At 45.1% G+C, this 19,175-nt stretch overlaps 1 protein-coding gene across 1 annotated transcript in view; it reads left to right on the forward strand.

Annotated features, from left to right (window-relative positions):
* abcc3 (ATP-binding cassette, sub-family C (CFTR/MRP), member 3) overlaps positions 1-19,175 on the forward strand; it is a 111,763-nt gene that overhangs the window by 60,374 nt on the left and 32,214 nt on the right. The window contains exons 16-22 of the mRNA XM_082152220.1: positions 1,859-1,985; positions 2,349-2,525; positions 4,272-4,439; positions 5,833-6,019; positions 12,291-12,399; positions 13,210-13,366; positions 16,003-16,210. Of these exons, the coding sequence (XP_082008346.1) occupies positions 1,859-1,985; positions 2,349-2,525; positions 4,272-4,439; positions 5,833-6,019; positions 12,291-12,399; positions 13,210-13,366; positions 16,003-16,210 (1,133 nt within the window). The remainder of the gene's footprint in view (positions 1-1,858; positions 1,986-2,348; positions 2,526-4,271; positions 4,440-5,832; positions 6,020-12,290; positions 12,400-13,209; positions 13,367-16,002; positions 16,211-19,175) is intronic.

Below are 19,175 nucleotides of genomic sequence, written 5' to 3' on the forward strand. Positions count from 1 at the left end.
AGCATTAATGTATAGGCGTAGCAGAAACACTGGTGTATATGCAGTAATACTCTCTCCTGTGTGCAGCATTAATGTATAGGCGTAGCAGAAACACTGGTGTATATGCAGTAATACTCTCTCCTGTGTGCAGCATTAATGTATAGGCGTAGCAGAAACACTGGTGTATATGCAGTAATACTCTCTCCTGTGTGCAGCATTAATGTATAGTCGCAGCAGAAACACTGGTGTATATACAGTAATACTCTCTCCTGTGTGCAGCATTAATGTATAGGCGTAGCAGAAACACTGGTGTATATGCAGTAATACTCTCTCCTGTGTGCAGCATTAATGTATAGGCGCAGCAGAAACACTGGTGTATATGCAGTAATACTCTCTCCTGTGTGCAGCATTAATGTATAGGCGCAGCAGAAACACTGGTGTATATGCAGTAATACTCTCTCCTGTGTGCAGCATTAATGTATAGGCGCAGCAGAAACACTGGTGTATATGCAGTAATACTCTCTCCTGTGTGCAGCATTAATGTATAGGCGCAGCAGAAACACTGGTGTATATGCAGTAATACTCTCTCCTGTGTGCAGCATTAATGTATAGGCGTAGCAGAAACACTGGTGTATATACAGTAATACTCTCTCCTGTGTGCAGCATTAATGTATAGGCGCAGCAGAAACACTGGTGTATATGCAGTAATACTCTCTCCTGTGTGCAGCATTAATGTATAGGCGTAGCAGAAACACTGGTGTATATGCAGTAATACTCTCTCCTGTGTGCAGCATTAATGTATAGGCGCAGCAGAAACACTGGTGTATATGCAGTAATACTCTCTCCTGTGTGCAGCATTAATGTATAGGCGTAGCAGAAACACTGGTGTTTATACAGTAATACTCTCTCCTGTGTGCAGCATTAATGTATAGGCGCAGCAGAAACACTGGTGTATATGCAGTAATACTCTCTCCTGTGTGCAGCATTAATGTATAGTCGTAGCAGAAACACTGGTGTATATACAGTTATACTCTCTCCTGTGTGCAGCATTAATGTATAGGCGCAGCAGAAACACTGGTGTATATACAGTACTACTCTCTCCTGTGTGCAGCATTAATGTATAGTCACAGCAGAAACACTGGTGTATATACAGTAATACTCTCTCCTCTGTGCAGCATTAATGTATAGTCACAGCAGAAACACTGGTGTATATACTGTAATACTCTCTCCTGTGTGCAGCATTAATGTATAGGCGCAGCAGAAACACTGGTGTATATACAGTAATACTCTCTCCTGTGTGCAGCATTAATGTATAGGCGTAGCAGAAACACTGGTGTATATACAGTAATACTCTCTCCTGTGTGCAGCATTAATGTATAGGCGCAGCAGAAACACTGGTGTATATACAGTAATACTCTCTCCTGTGTGCAGCATTAATGTATAGTCACAGCAGAAACACTGGTGTATATACAGTAATACTCTCTCCTGTGTGCAGCATTAATGTATAGGCGCAGCAGAAACACTGGTGTATATACAGTAATACTCTCTCCTGTGTGCAGCATTAATGTATAGGCGCAGCAGAAACACTGGTGTATATACAGTAATACTCTCTCCTGTGTGCAGCATTAATGTATAGGCGCAGCAGAAACACTGGTGTATATACAGTAATACTCTCTCCTGTGTGCAGCATTAATGTATAGTCACAGCAGAAACACTGGTGTATATACAGTAATACTCTCTCCTGTGTGCAGCATTAATGTATAGGCGCAGCAGAAACACTGGTGTATATACAGTAATACTCTCTCCTGTGTGCAGCATTAATGTATAGTCACAGCAGAAACACTGGTGTATATACAGTAATACTCTCTCCTGTGTGCAGCATTAATGTGCTGGTGCCTCAGGGCTCTCTGCTGGCAGTGGTGGGTCACGTGGGCTGTGGGAAGACCTCACTGGTGTCGGCTCTACTGGGAGAGATGGAGAAGCTCGAGGGCCAGATCTCCATACGGGTGAGGCTTCTTTACTTCCTCACAGATACAGATCAGCAGAAGAAGGTCATGTGTGTGTGACACACACACGCACACACACACACACACAGTAATCAATGCGTGCGTATGTGTGTGCGTGCCATGCATGCGTGCGTGTGTGTGTGTGTGTGTATGTGTGTGCGCGTGCATGCGTGCGTATGTGCGTGTGTGCGTGCGTGCGTATGTGTGCGTGCCGTGCATGCGTGCGTGTGTGTGTGTGTGTGTGTGTGTGTGTGTGTATGTGTGCGTGTGCGTGTGCGTGCCGTGCATGCGTGTGTGTACTTGGGTGTTTATGTGTGTGCAGGGCATTAATCTGTCTGGTGGTCTGCTCTCCTCTTCCGGCAGGGATCGGTGGCTTATGTCCCACAGCAGGCCTGGATCCAGAACGCCTCTCTAAGGGACAATATTCTCTTCGGAAGACCCTATGAGGAGCAGAAGTACAGGCATGTGCTGGAGGCCTGCGCGCTGACCCCTGACCTGGAAGTGCTTCCTGGAGGAGACCAGACTGAGATCGGGGAGAAGGTACGGGGAGTTCAGTCCACATCTCAATAGTGCTATCATTTAATGCAATTAATTATATAAAAATATGCTGTATAGTATTTAATATTATTTAATTATTTATTAGACATTAGACATTTAATCATCCCTGACCTGAATGTAAATTCTTTTACTCCATAAAAAAAGTAACTAACTGCGTCTGATTACTTTACTTGTAACGTGTTACACTTATTAGAAATGTGAAAATGTATTTTTTTTGCAGTTCATTTGATTAATTAATCTGCATATGATATAATTGATCATATTTAACCATAGACTGTAAAAAATATGGACAAAGCGTCTGTGACGTCACCCATAGACTTTCTGAAGAACGGGTTTGAAGCCGTTTATGGGGGGTATGGGCGGCGCCATCTTGGAAAATCTTGGGAAACCCTAACCCCGCCCACCTTCTGACGCAGCGCGCGTCACTCAGCTCGCTCTGCTACTCCGGTTATCTCTGTGTATATTTTAGGCAACGAAATATGTTATAAAACACCATACTAACTCTTTTCGTTTTCATTTAAAGAAATCTTAAACATTATAGCCACACAAATGTGGTTCAGGCAACGCGTATTGATTATATTCACTGCACATAACGTTTGCCTATTTATAACAAAACGAAATATAAAACACAAACCTGCCTCTTTTCGTTTTAAATATAATATAAAAATATTAAACATTTTAATATGGTCCAGGCAATATGTGCATTTGTATTAAACAACAGATGTTGCAGTAAACAACATTACAGATCATCTTCTTTGTATTAAAATTTAAAATGACAAAACTCAACCCAGTCTCTTTTTGTTAAATTTCAGTTTTATCAATATTAGCTATTATAAAAGTATAAGTAAAAGGTAAAGTTACAAGAAGCTATACAAATAAAGCAAACAATTCAGTCAAACATAAAAAGTCATGCGCTCGATCTCTAATACAACGGTACAAGTTAAATATAGCTTATAAAGTTATGAAACTTCCCCTCAGCCAAAACGATTGCCCACGAGACCAAAAATCGCCCGTTAGATATAGACAAGACGAATTATATCTCATGTTTAACCACTACAGAGACGCCAGAGTCAGCGGCAAACCTCAAAACGTCTAGCCGATGAAAGGCTGCTCCAGGCGGGGTACATCGCGCCGAGCGCCCGGTCATCGCTGGATCTCACAACTGGATACAATTTTCATAAATCTTTATAAATAAACCACAGATTTGAGCTTTAAACAACTACATTCTCGCCTGAAAAACTCTTAAAACTACATTTCATGATACAGAAACAGTAGTATTATATGTCAACTGTATTAAAAAATGGCGCTTCTTATGTTGTCATTCTGCCTTTCAGCTGTCAATCAAGCTGTCAATCAAAGTTAACCACGCCCTTATTGTCATACATTTTATATCTAAATACTATCTAAACTAACGAGTTAGAAAAAAATTCACTACCCTCGCCGTTGTCAGGCACTCGGAACCTATCGAAAAATCCAATAAAAGTCCATGGGACCAACCTGTAAAAACATGATTTTATGCTGTGAAAACGGACATTTTAACATGGGGGCTATGGACATTTGCTCCCTTATGGGACCTTCCCCTAGCGGATTTTCGATGTATTGCAGTTTTTCGCACTTCCGGGTAGGCTTCATTTTTCAGATCAGAATGTTGCCCCTTGTATTTAACTGTAACAGCTTTTGCCGTAACGTTTGGTGTGTGTGTGTGTGTGTGTGTGTGTGTGTGTGCAGGGCATTAATCTGTCAGGTGGTCAGAGGCAGAGAGTGAGTTTGGCTCGAGCGCTGTACAGTGAGTCTGATGTGTTTCTGCTGGATGATCCTCTGTCTGCGGTCGACGCTCATGTTGCCAAACACATCTTTGACAAGGTCATCGGGCCTGAAGGGGCTCTCAAGGGAAAGGTACTTATTTATTTATCTATTGCTGTCCGATATTTATTTTAATTTCACTTTTTAATTTGTATGTGCAGTATTTTCCAGCTGTGCCTATTAATCAGTTTGACTATAGAATGTTTGCTTTAAAAAGATTAGAATGTAATTGGTCATTCATCTTTATAAAACGGCTAGTTCCAGTCCTGGATTCTGATTGGTCAATAGCTGTGTTTTATTCGCAATAAAACACGACCGCTTCACCGTATCACTACACAACACCCCTAGCAACCACTCTTAGCAACATAAACATAGGCTATGTTCTTATTGATATTGTTCATTGAAGCTTATGGAGTATTGTGAGAGATCGAGTAAGCGAGTGTAACGTGACCTGCATTTTACTTAAGGATGTCAGTCCTATATTCATAATTAAAAAAAAAATCTGTTTGAATGTCCTCTGCAATATCTTGTCCTTTTAACAGTTAAGGGGTTTCCCCGTGACACCTAGTCAATTGTCTTGTCACAAGTTTGAGTCCCTTCAATATAAAAGTCTTCTCTAGTGACTGACTCACTCATTGCCGACTCACAAGACAGTCTTTGCCGCCATCTAGTGGTGAAATAATGTATTTAACTTCTGTTGCTGTTCATGTTCAGGGACTATTTTTTCCAGCGGAAGGAAGGCTTTTAGTGATTTTACTTTATGAAAATTGCATTGAAACATATTTTTGTCTTTATTATTTGTATTGTGTGGTGACTGTCACGGCTGAAGGGGTTAAGGTTCCTGCACACTGAAGGCCATTTAAAGGGTTAGTTCACCCAGAAATGAAAGTTCTGTCAGTAATTTCTCACCCTCATGTTGTTCCAACCGTAAGACTCTCGCTCATCTTCTGAACACAAATTAAGATATTTTTGATTAAATCTGAGAGCTGCCTCACTCCATAGGAAACTTGATTATTTCCTTAATAATAAGGAAATAAGGTTATTGAGATTTGCCGGCTCAGAAAAGTTAGTAAAGACATCGTTAAAATAGTCCATTGACTACAGTGACTCAACTTTAAGTTTATCAAGAGACGAGAATACATTTTGTGTGCAAAAAACAAACAAAAATAAGGACTTTATTCCACTTTTCATGTTCTTCTGTGTGTCTCTGAGTGAGTTCACGTAGTGTAACAGCGCAGCGCTTCTGGGTTATACGTCAGAACGGAGGCTCACTATTGGCCAGCATCACACACATGACCAGCGTCGGCCAATAGTGAGTCTACGAAGACGAACGAAAGTCTTACGAGGTTGGAACAACATGAGGGCGAGAAATGACTGACAGTATTTTCATTTTTGTTTGAATAACCCTTTGCTGATGCTGGTGACGCTGGTGCTGGTCTTGGCCTCTAACCCCCCGCGCTGAAGTGTCCCGCTCTCTGTCTCGCAGACGCGTGTGCTGGTGACGCACGGCATCAGCTTCCTCCCTCAGGTGGATAATATCCTGGTTCTGGTGGACGGGGGCGTGTCCGAGGCGGGGTCCTATCAGGAGCTGCTCCAGCAGAACGGGGCCTTCGCAGAGTTCCTCAGGAACTACTCGCTCGAGGACATCATCGAGGACCAGGAGGAGCTCACACGTAAATATGACGGGGGAAATATGCTGGAAAATATTTATTTATTTATAATACATCCATCCATCTGTCTATCTATCCATCATTTTATGTATCTATCTATCTATCTATCTATCTATCTATCTATCTATCTATCTATCCATCATTTTATGTATCTATCTATCTATCTATCTATCTATCTATCTATTCATTTATCTATCTATCTAGCTATCCATCTATCTATCTATCTATCTATCTATCTATCCATCATTTTATCTATCCATCATTTTATCTATCTATCTATCTATCTATCTATCATTTTATCTATCTATCTATCTATCTATCTATCTATCTATCTATCTATCATTTTATCTATCTATCTATCTATCTATCTATCTATCTATCTATCTATCTATCTATCTATCTATCCATCATTTTATCTATCTATCTATCTATCTATCTATCTATCGCCTCGGTTACGACTGTAACCTCGGTTCCCTGAAGAGGGAACGAGCGTTGCGTCGAAAAGCTGACGCTATGGGAACGCTTTGCGTGATGACGTCTTGAAGCACATGTAAAATCAGTCCAATGGTGTGGCGGAACGTCAGAGGCGGGTGACGTCACGTACCAGGAAGCTATAAAAGCCGGCCCGAAACAGAAAACGAAAGCTTCGTAAAGTCTGAAGTCGCGCTGACAGGCATGAAGGAGATATGGCAAGGCGACGCAACGCTCGTTCCCTCTTCAGGGAACCGAGGTTACAGTCGTAACCGAGGCGTTCCCTTTCAAGGGAACTCCCGTTGCGTCGAAAAGCTGACGCTATGGGAACGTCTATACCAACGCCTCCATAGCTACAAATGTCTGTCCTGTGTGTAATCATGTGAGCAGGACTAAGAAGACAAAACATGAGACCCTAGAGTAGAGTCTAAATCCAGAGAGTAGAACCTGACGAAGGTGTGCGGTGAGGACCAGCCTGCCGCATCACAGACGTCCTGTAACGATACTCCTGATATAAGGGCCTTAGAGGCCGCCATACTCCTAGTAGAGAGCGACCGGACAGCCAAAGGAGAAGGCTGTCCAGCCGCCTCATAAGCCAGTGAGATAGTCTCAACCACCCACTTGCTCATCCTTTGCTTAGACACTGGACCTCCCTTGTTAGGGGAGCAAAAGTCACTTTTACGCCACAGGGCAGCTCTGTGGACATACGCGTCTAACGCCCGAACAGGGCAAAGCAAATTATTCGCCTCCTGGTCCGATTTCGAAAGGGAGGAGGACCTCCAAGTGCCACGAAGGAAACGAGATACCAAGGGGTCTTTCCCCACAGACATTCCACCCAAAGGACTGTGGTAAGCACCTATGGCCGCCACATAGACCTTTAAAGTGGACGGGGTCAGACCTGCAGTGAACCGTTCCTGCAGGAACTCCAGCACTGTACCAATTGGGCAGTGGACTGGGTCCAACCGACGGTCACTACACCAAGAAGTGAAAACTCTCCACTTCAGGGCATAAAGTTTCCTCGTGGAGGGAGCTCTGGACTGTAGAATGGTCTCAACAACCTCGGTTGAGAGACCTGACTCTATGAGCTGGGCCCCCTCAGAGGCCAAGCCCACAGGTTCCACAGTTCTGGCCGAGGGTGAAATATCGAGCCCTCTGCCTGGGACAGAAGGTCCCTCCTGACGGGTAGCTCCAGAGGATGCCCGTCGAGGAGGGACACAAGATCGGGAAACCATACTCTGCCCGGCCAGCGCGGGGCTATAAAAAGCAGGCAAACCCGGTCCCTGCGAACTCTTTCCAGAACTCCCGGGAGCAGAGCAACTGGGGGAAAGGCGTACAGACGTAGCCTCGGCCACGTCTGTACCATAGCATCCAGTCCCAGAGGAGCTGGATGCGTGAAGGAGAACCAAAGTGGACAGTGAGACGTCTCTCGAGACGCAAACAGATCCACTTATAATTTCCATATCAGCTCCACCACCTCGGGGGTGGAGCCACCATTCCCCGGGCCTCGGCCCCTGTCTCGACAGAGTGTCTGCTCCTATATTCTGGACCCCGGGGATGTAGGCTGCCTTGAGTGACAGCAACTTCCCCTGGGACCACAAGAGGATATGGCATGCCAGCGCAAACCCCCTTGATATAGGCGACTACCGACGTGTTGTCCGTATGTACTACACATGGTGTCCCCTGAGACCTGTGATAAAGCTCCTCAGAGCCCGGAAGACAGCTAACATCTCTAGGCTATAGAATGCCAGGAACGATGATGGTCTTCCCACAGACCTTGAGATGAGCGACCCTCAGGATCGCTCCCCAACCCGTGAGGGAAGCATCCGTCGTTAGCAGTTTGCGATGACAAGGAGCTCCCAGCACTGGGCCCTGGGACAGGAACCAAGGTTTCTTCCACATAACCAAGGCACGTAGGCATCACCGCGTGACCTTGATTGTGCGAAATGGGTTGCCCCTCTGGGAAAAACCCTCTGGTCCTGAGCCACCACTGCAGGGGCCTCATGTGCAGCAGTCCAAAAGGTATCCCGTTGGAAGCTGCTGCCATGAGACCCAACAGTCTCTGGAACTGTTTGACAGTGAGTAGCTGGCCTAGCTTTACACTTCTCACAGCTGCCAGGATGGAATCGAAGCGTGGCGATGACAGGCGCGCCTGCATCGACACTGAATCCCAAACCACGCCTAAAAAAGTGGTCCTCTAAAATGGAGAAAGCACACTCTTCTTGGCGTTCAGCCGTAACCCCAACTCTTTCATATGGGCGAGAACAACATCTCGATGTTGAACCGCCATCTAATGCGACTGAGCTAAAATCAACCAATCGTCGATGTAGTTCGTGATGCGAATACCCCGGAGGCGCAGAGGCGCCAGAGCTGCATCCACGCATTTGGTGAAAGTGCGGGGTGATAAAGCTAGGCCGAATGGAAGAACTCGATATTGGTATGCTTTGCCCCCGAAAGCAAACCTCAGGAACTTCCAATGACACGGACGGATGGAAATATGCGTCCTTGAGGTCTATCGTGACAAACCAGTCCTCGGACCTGATCTGTGGCACGATTTGTCTCAAGGTTAACATTTTGAACTTGAGCTGCATGTACTCGTACAGAACTCGAAGATCTAAAATGGGACGCAATCCCCCGTCCTTTTTTGGAACTATGAAGTACCGGTTGTAAAACCCGGTTTCCCTGTTGGAGGGGGGTACATATTCTATGGCCCCTTTCTCTAACAGAGTGTTTACTTCCTGTTCCATAACCAGAACCTGCTCGGGGCCCACCACTGTGGGCAGGACCCCCATAAACCGCGGTGGGCGTTAATAGAATTGTATCTAATACCCTTTTTCCACGGTCTGCAGGACCCAACGAGAAACATTTGACAGTAGCTTCCACGCTGTCAAAGATTCTACTAGAGGTACCAGTCTCTCGAGACTGGTTTCTGGATTTTGTTGCTGTTGAGTAGTCGGTTCGTCGCCCTGTAACGGCGCACCGGCAGGGAACGACCAAACAGACTGCTCCAGCACCCTCCTCAGAGGGGGCGGGCATCCCGAGGCCACTACGTTTCCGGGTGGACCTTGAGATATGTGCTCGCCGGAGACCGCTGCGCCCTGTAACACCGGAGGCGGCAGGGTTGGCAGAACGGTCCCCTGAGGGCACCGAAGAGAGACGGCACCGTATTTTTCTCCTGCTGTTGAGTAGTCGGTTCGTCGCCCTGTAACGGCGCACCGGCAGGGAACGACCAAACAGACTGCTCTAGCACCCTCCTCAGAGGGGGCGGGCATCCCGAGGCTACTACGTTTCCGGGTGGACCTTGAGATATGTGCTCGCCGGAGACCGCTGCGCCCTGTAACACCAGAGGTGGCAGGGTTGGCAGAACGGTCCCCTGAGGGCACCGAAGAGAGACGGGCACCGTGAAAAGAGGTGTTAACCGCTCTGCTTCGGGGGGACTACCCTCATTTGTCCTGAGCCCTCAGACATCAGGACTTTTTCCCAGCAGCCTTCTTGGCGGTAATAACGGTCCGCAGATCCGTTTTACCCCTCGAAGACTGCTGGGTTTGAGAGCGCCCTCCGTGTCCCCGAGATTTTTGTGGGGGAGCACGAGAGGACACACTCTGTTTTTGAGTGGCACGATGTTCAGCGCTCTTTTTAGAGGAGTGAGGCTGCTCCCGCTCAGCAGCCTCAATGAAAGAACGGCGGGGGAGAAGTTTTTGTAATGCAGCTGCCTGTTTAGCAGCTTCCTGAGATTTAGCTACCGCACTGTTTACTGCATCACCAAATAAACCAACAGTGGAAACCGGAGCATCTAAGAGAACGTGCTTTTCTTTCTCTTTTATATCGCTCAAATTGAGCCACAGATGCCTCTCAGTGGCCACCAGGGCTGCCATAGACCGCCCGATTGATTTAGCGGTCTCCTTGGTGGCCCTGAGAGACAGATCTGTGGCTCTGCGTAGTTCAGCCACTGTGTCAGGACCAATTCCCCCGCCCTCCTCTAAATCCCCCAATAATTCTGCCTGATAGGCTTGCATAATAGACATCGTATGCAGACACGCTGCAGCTTGACCAGCGGCTGCATACGATTTATGAACCAGAGATGATGTGAATTTTACTGGCTTAGAGGGAAGTGAAGGAGCTTTCAGGGAAGATGCCGTTGCTGGAGAGAGATAGCTCGCAAGCGTCTCCTCCACCTTCGGCATCTCCCCATAACCATATTCTTTATATTTGTGAATGGAAGAATAGTGGGATGTTTGTGGTGCATACACTCTGTATGAAACCGGTTTTCCCCACGATTTCGACACCTCGGTGTGGAGATCGGGGAAAAACGGAAGGCTTCTTCGCTGAGGCTGTGTACGAGATGGCAGGAAGCGTTCGTCGAGCTTACTTTTCGAACGAACGTCCTGCCTATCCTCTGGCCACTCAATAGATAGTCTGTCAACTGCTCTAGTAATAACATCGAGCAGTTCCTCAAACGCATGAGACTGAGGTGGCGAATCCTCAGACTCAGCTTCAATACTCACAACATCCAACTCCTCAGAGCTGGACAGTTGCAGTATTGGTGCCTCTATCGGGGGGGAAGAAACCGCAATGCGTGCTTCCACACCCTGATGAGAGGCACTGGATCTGTCAGATTGATGCTGAGATAAGGCAGAGCCCGTCTCAACATCCACTGACAGATCCATTTGCGAACCCCAGGTCTGAGATCGCCGCCGAGCCTCAGCCGCGGCGGGACCCGAGCCCTCGGGAACGCGATCGGGATTGAACCGAGCCAAGCGGGATCGGAGCGTGCGCAATGGAAGCGCGTCGCAATGCACACAGTCACCACCTTCGAGTGCTGACTGGGCATGCTCCTCACCCAAACAAACAACACAAAGAGTGTGAGTATCACCTCCCGTTAAATAACGCGGGCAGGGATGGACACACACTCTAAACTGCTGCTTGCTCGCCATACTGAATATATATATATAATATAGACAGACAACACCAAATAACAAGGACAGATTCAACACAGAGCGCAACTGAAGACTCAGAAAGCTTTCGTTTTCTGTTTCGGGCCGGCTTTTATAGCTTCCTGGTACGTGACGTCACCCGCCTCTGACGTTCCGCCACACCATTGGACTGATTTTACATGTGCTTCAAGACGTCATCACGCAAAGCGTTCCCATAGCGTCAGCTTTTCGACGCAACGGGAGTTCCCTTGAAAGGGAACTATCTATCTATCTATCTATCTATCTATCTATCTATCTATCTATCTATCTATCTATCATCTATCTATCTATCTATCTATCTATCTATCTATCTATTCATCATTTTATCCATCTATCCATTACATTTTTATGTATAATATATAAGTATTAATTTGTTTGTTTATTTCTGACTTATTTTCGTTTTGTCTGATGTTCTTCTGTCTATCTATCTATCTATCTATCTATCTATCTATCTATCTATCTATCTATCTATCTATCTATCTATCTATCTATCTATCTATCTATCTATCTATCTATCTATCTATCTATCTATCCATCATTTTATCTATCTATCTATCTATCTATCTATCTATCTATCTATCTATCTATCTATCTATCCATCATTTTATCTATCTATCTATCTATCTATCTATCTATCTATCCATCATTTTATCTATCTATCTATCTATCTATCTATCTATCTATCTATCTATCTATCTATCCATCATTTTATCTATCTATCTATCTATCTATCTATTTTATCCATCTATCCATTACATTTTTATGTATAATATATAAGTATTAATTTGTTTGTTTATTTCTGACTTCTTTTCGTTTTGTCTGATGTTCTTCAGTGTCTCTGGTTGATGAAGAGGAGGATTTCCCTGACGATGCTCTCAGTAATCACACAGATATGGTGGATAATGAGCCGGTTGTGAACGAGGCCCGCAGAAAGTTCATGAGGTACACATACATATTTAATGTGTTCTCGCTGTGCCAGTTGTGACTTCTGCTTTTATACACACTTCTCGACGACAGACGTGGCTCTCGGCAAACACTGCTTTTCTTTGCCCTCCCTCTGATAATATACAGTGCGGTTTGCATGTTGTGTTTCCACTTAATATCACATCCAGTTGAATATTAATGAAGCAGTGATGGAGTCAGTGACTGTAGCAGCACAGGAGCTTCATCTGGGTGCTTTATTGATTATTTTTCAAGTGTGCATTTTATATAAAAATTTATTTTATTATTTGAATTTGAACTGATTAAAAATATAACATTCACTAAATTAGACTCGCCTTCCTTTGCACCAAGATTAAAAATAGCGTTGAATGGAAATTGCTGAATACAAGAGACTGTTACTTTAAAGAGGAATATCATGATCTTCAGGGGGTTAAAAATATCCAAAATAATAATCTGAAAATTTCTTAAAATCTTAAAATCATCCATATCAATACAGTTTATACTGTATATCAGTTTTCTTCTGTTCCTCACAGGCAGATCAGTGTGTGTGTGTGTGTGTGTGTGTGTGTGTGTGTGTGTGTGTGTGTGTGTGTGTGTGGTCTGAGATTACAGTATATATATCAGTGTTGTTCTGTCTCTCACAGGCAGATCAGTGTGTGTGTGTGTGTGTGTGTGTGTGTGGTCTGAGATTACAGTATATATATCAGTGTTGTTCTGTCGCTCACAGGCAGATCAGTGTGTGTGTGTGTGTGTGTGTGTGTGTGGTCTGAGATTACAGTATATATATCAGTGTTGTTCTGTCGCTCACAGGCAGATCAGCATCATGTCGAATGACCCGGAGAACCCGAAGAAAATGTCGCGGCGCCGGCGCTGCAGTGAGAGAAAATACTCAGAGCCACCGGTGGAGAAGGAGGAGAAGAAGAAGGAGAACAAGCTGATCCAGGCGGAGACCACAGAGACCGGGCGGGTGAGTGTGTGTGTGTGTGTATGTGTGTGTGTGTGTGTGTGTGTGCGTGTGTGTGTGTGTGTGTGTGTGTGTGTGTGTGTGCGTGTGTGAGAAGAAGGAGAACAAGCTGATCCAGGCAGAGACTACTGAGACCGGGCGTGTGTGTGTGTGTGTGTGTGTGTGTGTGTGTGTGTGTGTGTGTGTGTGTGTGTGTGTGTGTGTGTGTGTGTGAGAAGAAGGAGAACAAGCTGATCCAGGCAGAGACTACTGAGACCGGGCGTGTGTGTGTGTGTGTGTGTGTGTGTGTGTGTGTGTGTGTGTGTGTGTGTGTGTGTGTGTGTGTGTGTGTGTGTGTGTGTGTGAGAAGAAGGAGAGCAAGCCGATCCAGGCGGAGACCACTGAGGCTGTGTGTGTGTGTGTGTGTGTGTGTGTGTGTGTGTGTGTGTGTGTGTGTGTGTGAGTGTGAGAGTGAGAAGAAGGAGAACAAGCTGATCCAGGCAGAGACTACTGAGACCGGGCGTGTGTGTGTGTGTGTGTGTGTGTGTGTGTGAGAAGAAGGAGAACAAGCTGATCCAGGCAGAGACTACTGAGACCGGGCGTGTGTGTGTGTGTGTGTGTGTGTGTGTGTGTGTGTGTGTGTGTGTGTGTGTGTGTGTGTGTGTGTGAGAAGAAGGAGAGCAAGCCGATCCAGGCGGAGACCACTGAGGCTGTGTGTGTGTGTGTGTGTGTGTGTGTGTGTGTGTGTGTGTGTGTGTGTGTGTGTGTGTGTGAGTGTGAGAGTGAGAAGAAGGAGAACAAGCTGATCCAGGCAGAGACTACTGAGACCGGGCGTGTGTGTGTGTGTGTGTGTGTGAGAAGAAGGAGAGCAAGCTGATCCAGGCGGAGACCACTGAGACTGTGTGTGTGTGTGTGTGTGTGTGTGTGTGAGTGTGTGTGAGTGTGAGAGTGAGAAGAAGGAGAGCAAGCTGATCCAGGCAGAGACTACTGAGACCGGGCGTGTGTGTGTGTGTGTGTGTGTGTGTGTGTGTGTGTGTGTGTGTGTGTGTGTGTGTGTGTGTGTGTGTGTGAGAAGAAGGAGAGCAAGCCGATCCAGGCGGAGACCACTGAGGCTGTGTGTGTGTGTGTGTGTGTGTGTGTGTGTGTGTGTGTGTGTGTGTGTGTGTGTGTGACCGGACGGGTGAGTGACTCTTGACTGCCCTCGTCTGGATCACAGGAACCATCACAGGCACTTTCAACAGATGCAGGATTGCTGGAGACTGAAACAGCGTTCTGTAATAAGCATTACATATGTTAGATAAACATCTTTATCTTAAAGGAACACGCAACTTTTTGGGCTTTATCTTATTCCCCGTATCCCCCAGAGTTAGATAAGTCCACACATGCCCTTCTCATCTCCATGCGTGCCGTAACTCTGTCTGACGCACCCATCGCTAGCCTAGCTTAGCACAAAGACTGGAGGTAAATGGCTCCAGCTAGCATACTGCTCCCAATAAGTGACAAAATAACGCCAACATTTTCCTATTTATACAGTATGTTGTGATGTGTATAGTCACAGCGTGTACGAATAACAAGGTCACATGAGACAGACATCTTCTAACCGTATACATACTGGGAACTATATTCTCAGAAGACGAAGCACTGCTACTTCTGAGGAACTCTCTGCTCCTCACCACGGGCTTCGCTGCGAGCAAATCACTCCGCCCAAGTAACAGTGCTTCGCAATAAATATTATAAAATATTTATTGTATAAAAATACAAAACCCACTTTTTTAATTTTTTTTATTAATGAATTTTGTGTTTATTAATTTCTCTTTTTTGCTATTAAATAACCAAAGCCCCATATTATAACACATTTATTTAGCTTGACGATCAACATACTCTGAAGGTTAATCAATAGCTCTGACTGACTTCTACAGTTTCCAGTCCTCTGATCTACTGTATGTATGTTATATATAGAGTGTGTTGTGTGTGTATGCTATATATAGTGTTGTGTGTGTGTTTGTGGTGCTGTAGGTGAAGCTGAAGGTGTGTGTGTGTGTGTGTGTGTGTGTGTGTGTGGGTGTCACTGTAGGTGAAGCTGTAGGTGTGTGTGTGTAGGTGAAGATAAAGGTGTGTGTGTATGTGTGTGTGTAGGTGAAGCTGTAGGTGTGTGTTTGTGTGTGTGTGTGTAGGTGAAGATGAAGGTGTGTGTGTGTAGGTGAAGCTGATAGTGAAGCTGAAGGTGTGTGTGTGTGTGTGTGTGTGTGTAGGTGAAGATGATAGTGAAGCTGAAGGTGTGTGTGTGTGTAGGTGAAGCTGATATTGAAGCTGAAGGTGTGTGTGTGTGTGTGTGTGTGTGTAGGTGAAGATGATAGTGAAGCTGAAGGTGTGTGTGTAGGTGAAGCTGATATTGAAGCTGAAGGTGTGTGTGTGTGTAGGTGAAGCTGATATTGAAGCTGAAGGTGTGTGTGTGTGTGTGTGTGTGTGTAGGTGAAGATGATAGTGAAGCTGAAGGTGTGTGTGTGTGTAGGTGAAGCTGATATTGAAGCTGAAGGTGTGTGTGTGTGTGTGTAGGTGAAGCTGTAGGTGTGTGTGTGTGTGTGTGTAGGTGAAGATGAAGGTGTGTGTGTGTAGGTGAAGCTGATATTGAAGCTGAAGGTGTGTGTGTGTGTGTGTAGGTGAAGATGAAGGTGTACTGGGAGTACATGAAGGCTGTCGGGCCTCTCCTGTCACTCTTCATCTGTTTCCTCTACGGCTGTCAGAGCGCCGCTGCGATCGGAGCGAACTTCTGGCTCAGCGACTGGACCAACGACGCGTCGCTCAACCGAACGCAGGCGCGCGTGGAGATGAGGGTCGGCGTGTACGCAGCGCTGGGCATTTCTCAAGGTACGGTCATGTGATCAACCATACAATACACACTGACTGACTGACACACACCTGCTCACGTCACTTCCAAACACACATGCTGTTTCACTGGAGGAAAATATGAGAGATTATAAAGACTCTTTTCTATTTAATGACAGGTTGCAGTGAACGAGAATATCAAGCTTCAAAAATAAAACAAAACTCATAAAAAGAATGAATAAATGCAGTATATATACAGGAAATGATGTCATTGGCTCTCAGGACTGTGTCAAGATAAAAAAAAAAAAAGATGTGTAATTTTTTTTATTAAATATACAATTGTATTAGTGCCCAGCATTAATATTACATTATAGGCTATTATTAGATATTATATTACATTACACTATATTATATAAGATTAGAATTATGTATTAAATACTAAAATTAATAGTAATTAGTTTTTCATGACAAGTTTTAAAATGTCATGTGGTGCAACTCTCCATAAACATAATATTTATGAAATAGTAATTTATATGAATTCAAGAGAGTTTAAAAAAAACTTTAAATTCATTCTGTACATTTTTTTTGTATAATATTAAAATGGGTGAGTTTCAGTTTGTATATTATTGTGCATGACTGTAATATCCATATTGAAAGCAAAGGATAATTTACTTCAAATGTTGTAAATAACCTAAGGAAGCAAGAACGTTCAAAAGATGAATTCTGCTGTATGTAAACAATGAAGTATATATTTCATGAGAAAGATTGTCAGATCTGTCACTCATATTGTGTTTAAAATAATATGAAAATGGTTTAGTTTTTATTAATTTGAATATGTGCTCATATCCATTTCGTTGTGCGTGCGAGACAGTAGCGAGAGAGACTCCGCCCACACTCTCTTCTGATTGGCTGTGACTTGTGATTGATTTTGTCACATCGTGTGTTTGTGTCTATATATATATATATAATTTTATATTCCATTTTTTTAAACTGCATTTAGACTAAAATAATTAAAATATTTTGATAATGATTAATTAATTAATTATATAATGTTTAGTTTGACAAGCAACACATTCTGAATGTTCAGCCCCTGCTTTTACAGTTTCTGTTTTTGCTCTGGTATAAAATAGTATAAAAGTTTTTCACCAGTGTGAATACAAGTAGTTCTTTGCAAATTAATTTTAAATTTTTTCTCGACTTGGTTAATCAGACCAATAACCAAAACTCGTTATTATACAAATGAGTCATTAAATGTCTACAAATGCATGAAACTGATGCGAGATCAGGTCAGATCATATATAGGGTTCACAGAGACCATTCAAACACTCATGACGTAACTTTACCTCGTTCACTAAAATCACATGACTGAAAACAAGTGATTCGCAAATGTTCCATCACTGCTACGGTCTGTCATTATATGGAAAAGAGCAGCACTAACATTCCTCTAAATCTCTCCTTTTCCTTGAGAATATTGACCAATAACAATAACTCGTTATTATACAGATGAGTCATTAAATGTCTACAGATGTATAAACTCACAGGTAAAGATCATGTATAGACAGTGGTGTATGGGTTCACAGAGAACATGGAAACACCCGTGACGTAACTTCGTTTACTGAAATCATGTGATACAGTAAGATCTCTCGTTATATGGAAAAGAGCAGTATTAACATTCCTCAAAATCTCTCCTTTCCCTTGAGAAACGAGCGAATGTTGTGTGTGTGTGTGTGTTCTCCTGCTCCCTCTGGTGTCCCCTGTAGGTGTGTGTGTGTGTGTGTGTGTAGTGACGCTCTCCTCCTCATCCTCTGGCGCCCCCTGTAAGTGTGTGTGTGTGTGTGTGCGCTTCTCCTCCTCTGGCGCCCCCTGTAGGGGTGTGTGTGTGTGTGTGTGTAGTGACGCTCTCCTCCTCCTCTGGTGCTCCCTGTAGGTGTGTGTGTGTGTGTGTGTGTAGTGACGCTCTCCTCCTCCTCTGGTGCTCCCTGTAGGGGTGTGTGTGTGTGTGTGTGTGTGTAGTGACGCTCTCCTCCTCCTCTGGTGCTCCCTGTAGGTGTGTGTGTGTGTGTGTGTGTGTGTGTGTGTGTGTAGTGACGCTCTCCTCCTCCTCTGGTGCTCCCTGTAGGTGTGTGTGTGTGTGTGTGTGTGTGTGTGTGTATTGACGCTCTCCTCCTCTGGCGCCCCCTGTAGGTGTGTGTGTGTGTGTGTGTAGTGACGCTCTCCTCCTCCTCTGGTGCTCCCTGTAGGTGTGTGTGTGTGTGTGTGTGTGTGTAGTGACGCTCTTCTCCTCCTCTGGTGCTCCCTGTAGGTGTGTGTGTGTGTGTGTGTGTGTGTAGTGACGCTCTCCTCCTCTGGTGCTCCCTGTAGGGGTGTGTGTGTGTGTGTGTAGTGACGCTCTCCTCCTCCTCTGGTGCTCCCTGTAGGTGTGTGTGTGTGTGTGTGTGTGTGTGTGTAGTGACGCTCTCCTCCTCTGGTGCTCCCTGTAGGTGTGTGTGTGTGTGTGTGTGTGTGTAGTGACGCTCTCCTCCTCTGGTGCTCCCTGTAGGTGTGTGTGTGTGTGTGTGTGTAGTGACGCTCTCCTCCTCTGGTGCTCCCTGTAGGGGTGTGTGTGTGTGTGTGTGTAGTGACGCTCTCCTCCTCTGGTGCTCCCTGTAGGGGTGTGTGTGTGTGTGTGTGTAGTGACGCTCTCCTCCTCCTCTGGTGCTCCCTGTAGGTGTGTGTGTGTGTGTGTGTGTAGTGACGCTCTCCTCCTCTGGTGCTCCCTGTAGGGGTGTGTGTGTGTGTGTGTAGTGACGCTCTCCTCCTCCTCTGGTGCTCCCTGTAGGTGTGTGTGTGTGTGTGTGTGTGTGTAGTGACGCTCTCCTCCTCCTCTGGTGCTCCCTGTAGGTGTGTGTGTGTGTGTGTGTGTGTGTAGTGACGCTCTCCTCCTCTGGTGCTCCCTGTAGGTGTGTGTGTGTGTGTGTGTGTAGTGACGCTCTCCTCCTCTGGTGCTCCCTGTAGGGGTGTGTGTGTG

This window comes from Leuciscus leuciscus (genome assembly GCF_965113295.1).
Source record: "Leuciscus leuciscus genome assembly, chromosome: 21".
Lineage (NCBI taxonomy): Eukaryota > Metazoa > Chordata > Actinopteri > Cypriniformes > Leuciscidae > Leuciscus > Leuciscus leuciscus.